The 9,025-nt window shown below is 35.6% G+C and overlaps 1 protein-coding gene across 1 annotated transcript in view; it reads right to left on the bottom strand.

Annotated features, from left to right (window-relative positions):
- Positions 1-9,025, bottom strand: part of LOC127839855 (uncharacterized) — a 33,442-nt gene that overhangs the window by 2,662 nt on the left and 21,755 nt on the right. Inside the window, exons 6-12 of the mRNA XM_052368245.1 lie at positions 8,398-8,535; positions 7,870-7,996; positions 7,204-7,427; positions 4,737-4,793; positions 4,283-4,484; positions 1,505-1,647; positions 199-320 (exon numbers count right to left, since the gene is read on the bottom strand). Of these exons, the coding sequence (XP_052224205.1) occupies positions 199-320; positions 1,505-1,647; positions 4,283-4,484; positions 4,737-4,793; positions 7,204-7,427; positions 7,870-7,996; positions 8,398-8,535 (1,013 nt within the window). The remainder of the gene's footprint in view (positions 1-198; positions 321-1,504; positions 1,648-4,282; positions 4,485-4,736; positions 4,794-7,203; positions 7,428-7,869; positions 7,997-8,397; positions 8,536-9,025) is intronic.

Below are 9,025 nucleotides of genomic sequence, written 5' to 3'. Positions count from 1 at the left end.
GGCGGACGACACGACACGACACGACATCTGCTATGGCAATAGCTCGGTTTTTCTCCGATACAGCCTCGCTAAAATTTAAATAACGCACTTTATGCATTCGTCCTGGTAGATGATATATCGCCGGGTGTTGATGTAATCCTCGTGATTGACGTGTCCGTTGAGCCAAGCTGGAGTGACGTCATCATGTTGAACACGTACACGCGGTATTGCCGCAAGCTTCCGTGACGTAAGCTGCAGTTTAAGGGCGACCATTGGATCGCCACCTGTCTTTGTGACGTCCACAACGCGGACATTCTCTACGTTTCCCAAAGGGCTAGGTACTAAATGAAGCAACAATTCACCAGTTATAAAGAGGTGATTCAAACACAGCATGGAGCTTTAGGCCAAAGGCAATGGCAATCTTTTGGGCGATATTGTGTTTTCATTTAAGGAAGTTGCAATTACATCTCCAAATAGAATATGATTAGTAAACATCAAGATGTGTTCTCTATCGAACAAGCGATAAATTTGTGTTAAAATAAGATAGATTCGGTAGCTGTCGACATTCACTAAACACTATTAGCACAAGACAATTCAAATGATTATATTAAAGGGGCCTTTTCACAGATTTTGGCATTTTTTTAACTTATTCATTAATGCTTTATATTGATAAATGTAAACATTGGATCATAAAGCTCCATAAAAAATCAAGAAAAAAATAAAAAAAGGAAAAAACATTGCCCGGAGCAGGTTTCGAACCAGTGACCCCTGAAGTCCTGCCAGAGTCCTGAAGTAAAAACACTATAGCCTATTGAGCTATTCCGCCGAGTACATATTCTTGACGTATTTTATACCTTATATAAGCAATCTTCGTAGTTTAACAAAATTTAACGACAAACAGAACTCTCCAAATTATTCAATCGTTTCGCGTTGCTACGCTTTATAATTTTTAGGTTTTAAAATCGTCAAAAGATGCATATAATGGCTATATTAGAGCATGGTTAATGTTCAGTATTACTGTTTCCTCACAAATATCATAACTAAAACGAAAACTTACGAATCTGAAACAACTTTTTTCAATTTTGTCAATTTACCAAAGCGTGAAAAGATCCCTTTAATCATAACTTCAACACACCAGAATAATAAATGAGCCTCGATCTGGGAGAACGGGTCCTAATGTATGTGCGTAATGTATCGTCGTAATGTCCCAGATAATGGATGTACGTAAATTGCATTTTCAGATTAGCATGTGCAGTCCGCACAGGCTTATAAGGGACGACACATTCTGGTTTTATGATATTTTTCGTTTAATGGAAGTCTCTTCTTAGCGCAGATCCAGACGGAAAGTGTCGTCCAGATTAGACTGTGATGACTGCACAGGCGAATCTGTGACGACACTTAACGCACATGCATGAAGCCGAGTTTTACCAGAAATAAGCTTATATACTGAATACACATTTCTCTCGATAGTTAATGGTATTTATCAGACGCCAACTTAAGGGTTCTCTACCCTACAGCACATTACCGTCTTCAAGAGTTGTCAAAGAGTAAGTCCGGAAGTCAGATATGTTGAGAGTGGAGTTGCTGGCTGAAATATTCAGACTGTACTCTGTCCACGGGGTCACGCCTTCCGTTATTAACTGGGTCCCTTCTCGCGCCAAATCCCGTCTGTATTAATGAAGAGAGGGAATTCCATGTGAGTTACGCTATACATATTTCAATGATTATTAAACAAAAAGAATTAAGTCAGAATTTTACCTGGATGGTTTTCAGACGAAATTAAACATGCAATTAAAATGCGAGACAGGTTGAAAAAACATCACAAAATCGACGAGTACAAAAAACAAACGAACCATGTAACGTATCTTATAAGGAAATATAAACAACAATTTTATAATAACTAAGAAAAGGAAAATGTGTCAACAAACATATATGGAAAACAATTAATTTCCTTGCACATCCAATCCTTCCCTCAATCTGCCATTAACACTTGACGTAAATAATACAACCGTTGACAGCATTCCTGAGATCTTAGACACATTCAACACACATTTTACTAACATATCCGATTTGATCACCAAAACTAAATTTAAACCATATTATTATAAAAATTTCAAAACATATCTCAATGATAAACTCAAAACACATTTATTTGAAATTGCACCAATAACAGTATTCGAGGTCCGTTAAATAATCGACTGTTTTAAAAAAACAATAAAGCACCTGGCCTTGACAATATTGGTCCTGATATACTCAAACATTTTGGAGATACTATTGTCGGCTCAATAACATCAATAATAAATAAGAGCATTCAAAGTGGATTTTTTTCCGGACAGGCTTAAGAATGCATATATATTGCCTGTGCATAAAGAATCAGATAAAAATGACCTTAACAACTATAGACCCATTTCCATACTCCCTACTATTTCTAAGATATTTGAAAGACACATTTCAAATCAAATCAGTCATTTCTTGAAAAACATCAATTGTTGCATACTTTTCAGTCGGGCTTTCGTCAAAATCCTTCTTTTCAGTCATCATTGATTCGACTTATAGATTCTTGGCTACAAAACATAGATTCTGGACAAATTGTAGGGTCAGTATACGTTGACCTCAGAAAAGCCTTTGACTTAGTAGATCATGATATTTTACTTAAAAAACTTTCTATGTACCATTTCTCTGAGAGTGTGCTTACCTTGATGCAGTCGTACCTATCTAACAGACAACAATGCGTCAAAGTCGGAACACAAAAATCATCTTTTCAAAACTATAAAAGCCGGGGTACCACAAGGATCTATTCTCGGCCCTCTTCTCTTCCTTATATATATTAATGACATGCCGTTTTTCCTTCAAAAGGGAGCGTTAGATCTTTATGCAGATGACTCTACCTTACATGTAGCTAATGTTGACATAAAAATCATTCAAAGTACTTTGCAAAATGGCTTAAATATAATAACAAATTGGTGCTCTTTTAACAATATGTTAATACATCCAAACAAAACTAAATGTATGATATTATCCAGTGCTAATAAGTCTTCAAACACCTTATTACTTAAAATCAACAACATTGTTATTAAACAAGTTGAACATCATAATTTACTTGGTATAACTGTTGACAAACATCTCACTTGGAAACTGCATATAAATAACGTCTGTCGAAAGCTCAACTCAAAGCTAGCCTTATTAAAACGTATTAAACCCTATCTAAATTATGAAACAATGAAGTTGTTTTACAACTCATACATCTTGCCACATATGGACTATTGTTGTACAATATGGTGCTCAGCCACAAGATCAAATTTAAAGAAGGTAATTTCGATACAGAAACGAGCTGCAACAATAATAATGAATAGGCCGTGTTCCTCTCCTTCAATTCCGATTTTCAATAAACTGGGCTGGTTGTCATTTGAAAATAGGTGTAAATTTCTTGTTGGGACTATAGTGTACAAAGTTTTAGATGGCTCAATGCCTACTTATTTTGATGACGTTATTTTTGTATCGAATAACAATTCATACTCTCTTAGGTCCACCACCCACAACGATTTATCATCTTTTGCATTTAAAACGAATTACGGAAGCGTACCTTTTCCTGTTGAGCGAAAAATATATGGAACTTTATTCCAAACAATATAAGACAAGCACCTACAATTATTTCCTTTAAACGGCACTTTAAAAATCATTTGCTACAAACGCAAAACTTGTTTTGATATTGTGGATTGCATGGATTAAAATACCGCTTTTGGATATTTTTATTCTTCTTCTTTATGCTTTGTGATTGTCTGTTGTTATGTTTGTGATTGTCTGTTGTTATGAAAGAATGAAATAACCGTTATTAATATTATTATTATTTATTATTATTATTTATTATTATTATTATTATATTTCTATTATTTTATATAATTATTATTTGTATAAGTATTATTATTTTCATTATATATTGCTTTTGTAATTATTTTAAGGCTGTTTGCAGTATGCTAGACATAGTTGAGTGATATTTACATATACTGTTATTTTGAAGACCACATTGTAAAAAAGAAATGTTATTTCTTAATGTGTTATCTTCGTGAAATAAAGTTATTATTATTATTATTATTATTATTTCAAGTACTAAACTAATAACGACCCATTTTCACCATGCAACTAGTATCGTACTAGAGTCTCTATTAGATCTATGTGTATGAAATAATTTTACTTTAATAGAACACCATACGTTGCGCACAATAGCTTTATACTTCAAACGTGCAGCATCATTCATTTAAGTGACTGGGGATTATTTTGATGAATTTATTACAAACTAGCTTACCTGATAACAGCGGTTCCGTTTTCGAACAGCGCACAATCGCTGCCAGCGTACTTCACTCTTGAGAGCGTCAAGGTCACGATCACGCGAGTCTCGTTGTTAACCGCGTCTCTAAGACCCCATGTGACAGTAATTTCGTGACGGCCGGAGATGTTGTTACGAAACACTTGGTAACGTATTTTCGAGTCGTCAAGTAAATTTGAATCTAAAAAGTTAATGCCAACCGACAATTAATAAAACCGCTCAGTTTTTTTCAAATTTAAACTTACATTTGACAATTTACACAGTCGGTTATATATATTAAGAACAATACAACTTCAATGTATCATCAATAATATCAATAAACGAGTTAAAACATGAACCATAACTCTTTAGTTAATAAAAGACGTAATGAATGAAAACAAACATTTAGCTGAACGATTTTTAAATACACATTATCTTTACATCTTTGATTTACCTGGTGGCTTTTTAGTAGTAGTGGTTGGTTCAGGGGTGGTTGACGTGGTAGTCGTTTCTATGGAAACATAATGTATATTTTAGTCACAATTTGCATTTTCCTGGAATGGCACACATCTTAACGGTCAGATTAATTGACCATGTGGCCTCTCGGTTTAATGTTCATTATATAACCGCTGTCTAACAGACGTTCGCGTACATTTATATCACCTATATCTATCGAAATGCATGCGTGATTGACAATAGCGAGTTCAACGTTCGTGTCCATGTGCACCAAATATATAGCTGTAAGTTATCTTGGACTTTAAAACTATATAACATAACATGTATATAGTATAATGTCGTAAATGGGAATGATGATTTGTTTAAATTTTATTGAATAACTGGACTGTGTTTATAAGCATCACAATTGGGCCATGTATTTCACGATACGAAAAACTTCAAGTATGATACAACTTAAGTAAACAGTATATTCCAACATTTTGGATTTATAGTACATTATATGTTAAACATTGTACTATGAAAAGTATGTAACAACCACCTTGAAAATGGTAGATAAGCTAAAATAAAATACCTGAACGAAAACTTGCATTTTAATATATGGATAATATGTTAAGTGGTTAAATTTTAAGCTATAAAACAACGAAAACATCGCAAGTACCAAACCAAACAACCGCGCCCAAAAATATTTGAAAAACGCCACAACTAACTATATGTTGAGCAAAACACTTGTACCTGATATAGCATTATAGCGCAGATAGACCAGTAACTTGCGCAATCATCATGAATATGCTATAAACACAAACTGCCCACTTCATTCCCGGTCCACAAACATTCAACTCGCAAATAAATCAATAAATGGCATTACATTTATGAGCTAGCGATCTGGAGACCGCGATGAAATGTTCACATAAAATGACGTCACATGAAAAGACGAGGCTGACGATCGATATTTGAAGCTCTGAACAAGGGAATAAATACATAAATGGCATCATCGAAATAACCATGTTACGATACTCCACCATGAACACACAAACATGGATTTATAGACGTTATTAAGCAAACATATTTAGGCGGACAGAATGTTTATAAGCCTTCATTCTGTTCTTTAATTGAGGTAACCGTAAAACATAGTGAAAACACATGTAGGTAATGGTAAAATGTATTAGGTGGTTCACTTTTTAGACAATTACCTCAAAAACATTATTAAAAATAGTGTTTACCAGCCAGGTCTGTCTGCAACAGACCTTATTCCTCGGCACAATTTTATATGTGAATGAAAAAAAAGATACGTCGAATCAAGGTCGACAAATTACAATAATTGTACTATAGTTTTGTTTAGATTTTGTCAATCTACGTCTGGCATCTTGACCAAAAACGTCGGATGTTTGAAAAATGCCACTTAATGAATTAACTACTAATATTAAAATGCTTGTAACAGTGATAAGATCTGTTTTAACAAATAATTGTACCGCATATTTAAACTGAAAGTGAAACGCATGTCAAACTATATGAATGAGTCGTGTTCTGAGAAAACTGCGCATAATGCATGTGCGTAAATTGTCGTCCCAGATTAGCTTGTGCAGTCCACACAGGCTAATCAGGGACGAAACTTTCCGCCTTAATTGGATTTTTGCTAGGAAGATACTTCATTTAAACGAAAAATGTCATAAAAGCGGAAAGTATCGTCCCTGATTAGCCTGTGCGAACTGCACAGGCTAATCTGGGACGACACTTTACGCACATGCATTATGCCCAGTTTTCTAAGAGCACGACTCATATAATGGCGTGACATCAACGTAGCATTTAAGTCAAATAGTTCAGACAATGTAAGTGCCCACCACCAGTCTGCAGTGTTAGTGTGAGTGAAATCTGTCACATGATCAAAACTACACACTCTTAATTGGTTAGCCTGCAGTCCCCGGAAGAAAACTTAAGTACCGGGGGCTTGGCGCTTTAACAAGACGACAACGGGTGCTGAAAGACAATATTCACGATCTATATGAGTATAGATTGACCTACTAGCGCTTTGTACTTGGACATGTAATTTCATACATATTGTATAAGTTTGAACACATAGTGTTTTTTTTTGTAAAAACAAGCAGTTTTTGGACTTTTTTATTGAATTGGATTTACAAAAAATGTTTGTTAAAGATATTTCTCAAACTGTATAAGATCCACAACAATCAGACTTGTTTGTATCACCGCCGTCAAAAACAAACAGTTTTAATACATAAAGCATGCAATCAATTATATATTACAAAACAATAATCGTTTTTCCCTCTATGGCGTTGACAAAAGGTCTTACCACATTAAATGAAGCTAGTCGAGTGCTAGGATGCCATATTACACAATCCTTTCACGTTTGTTTCCGTAATATATTATACTGCAACAAGATGAATTCGGTATTGGGATCTATACAAATCAGGAAGAAAGGACATTACTGATATCTACTTTTCTCGCCTTACCTGTGCATAGGATAAAGACGGGCGTAGAATTTTTTCCTGTCATCGCTGGCATATCTTTCCCGCCCGGCGCCTCTTGTATGACGTCAACACGAAATTTATAATCCACGTCTGGTACGAGATTTGTCAGGTTTATTTGATAGGAACCTGCTGTCTTGTTGTGAGTGACGCTGGCTACAAATTTCCAGGGCTCGTAATGTTCTACGGGACGGTAAGTTGAATATAATCTGCAATTCCAATATGTTATATTTTTGTGCGATGGTTAAAAATACATATTGCCGAGGTATGCAGCCACTTTGAGTAAGCTTAAATGTTTTGTTTCTCTTTTTTTGCTGGTATTCGTATTCTACATCTACTAATATATCTAGACGGTGTTAAATATACAATACTTCAGAACGAATATACTCTTTACAAAGCCTTTTTTAACACTCAAAGTTAAAACTAACATTCAACTAGCAGTTCAGTTGATAAATTGTGTTGAAGTTATTTAACATTTGAGCTTCATTGTGAGAAAACTGCACTTAATGCATGTGCTTAAAGTGTCGTCCCAGATAAAGGTCGACACTTTTCGCTTTTTTGCAATATTTTGTTTTATGGATGTCCATTCTAAACGACAATCGAATTAAGGCGGTAAGTCTATCAGCCACGTTTGGTCTGTAACTTTCTTACTCATATCTCTTGATAGTTGCCGTGGTCTCGCCCCTGTCCACCCCGCTCCTCCACCCCAACCACGTGACCGTTACGTTTGCGCACGACACGTCGACAGCATCCGGTGGATTGTCAAGTTGCGGTAACTCTTAATGATACAATGTCAAAAGCACATGGTGAATACAAGGTAGAACTAGACAAATGCACAGCATCGTTGGACATTGACTTATTTTATTTAGATTGGACTTGAAAACAGATACAAATCAATTCTGCCTCGTAATCTATGTGAGATCGTTAATTTTATAAAAGCATAAAAGAAATCAAATATTTTAAAAGCTTATTTTTTCCAAACAATCTTTAAAAAATAATTTATCCGGACAAAATGCATTATAATTATCTGACGGGGGTAAAGATAAATAATTAAAAGCCAAGTCGCCGTTGAACAAATGTTGGTTTAAAATTAATTTCTTACAAGAACATAAAGCGCTCATATACACATTAAATCCAAGCCAAAGTCAGACAGAAACCCTCACAACCGTTTCGACTCACCGTTCTGACATCCTGTACTGGCCCAGCCTATCGCGCATGCTCCGCTGGAGCAGAGACCGTTGACGGGGGAGCAGGTATCACCAGGGGGGCAGTGGCATGCCTGCACACAGCCCGAACCAAACGAACCTTCGCTGCATGCTGCGTAGTAGACGAATGGAGGGCGTATAACCACGGAAAAACGAAACCATTACATGGCACAATGTCAAACGTATTTTCCTCGCTCTGGAAAAATGTGGTTTAATGCATGTGCGTTAAGTGTCGTCCCAAATTAGCATGTGTAGTCCGCACAGGCGAATCAGCGACGACACTTTCCGTTTAAAATGGATTTTCGTTAAGAAGACTTCCTTTAAATAAAACAATATATGAAAGCGTTAAGTCTTGTCCCTGATTAGCCTGTTCGGAATACACAGGCTAATATGGAACGACAATTTCCGCACAGTCATTAAGGCAAGTTTTCCCAGAACGAGGCTCATTTAACATCAAATTACAATGTGATGTAATCATTGCTTGTAGATATCACGTACTGAGCAATCAAGGCATTAAAACAACACGCACGGATGATGTTTTTGATTTCAAAACTAAATCAGTACGAGGTGATGTTTGTAATTTTTGATAAATGAAAATAAAT

The sequence above is a fragment of the Dreissena polymorpha genome, chromosome 7, assembly GCF_020536995.1.
Source record: "Dreissena polymorpha isolate Duluth1 chromosome 7, UMN_Dpol_1.0, whole genome shotgun sequence".
In the NCBI taxonomy this organism is placed as follows: Eukaryota; Metazoa; Mollusca; class Bivalvia; order Myida; family Dreissenidae; genus Dreissena; species Dreissena polymorpha.
Note: the sequence above shows the minus strand (reverse complement) of the source record. Positions and strands in the feature narration are given on the sequence as shown.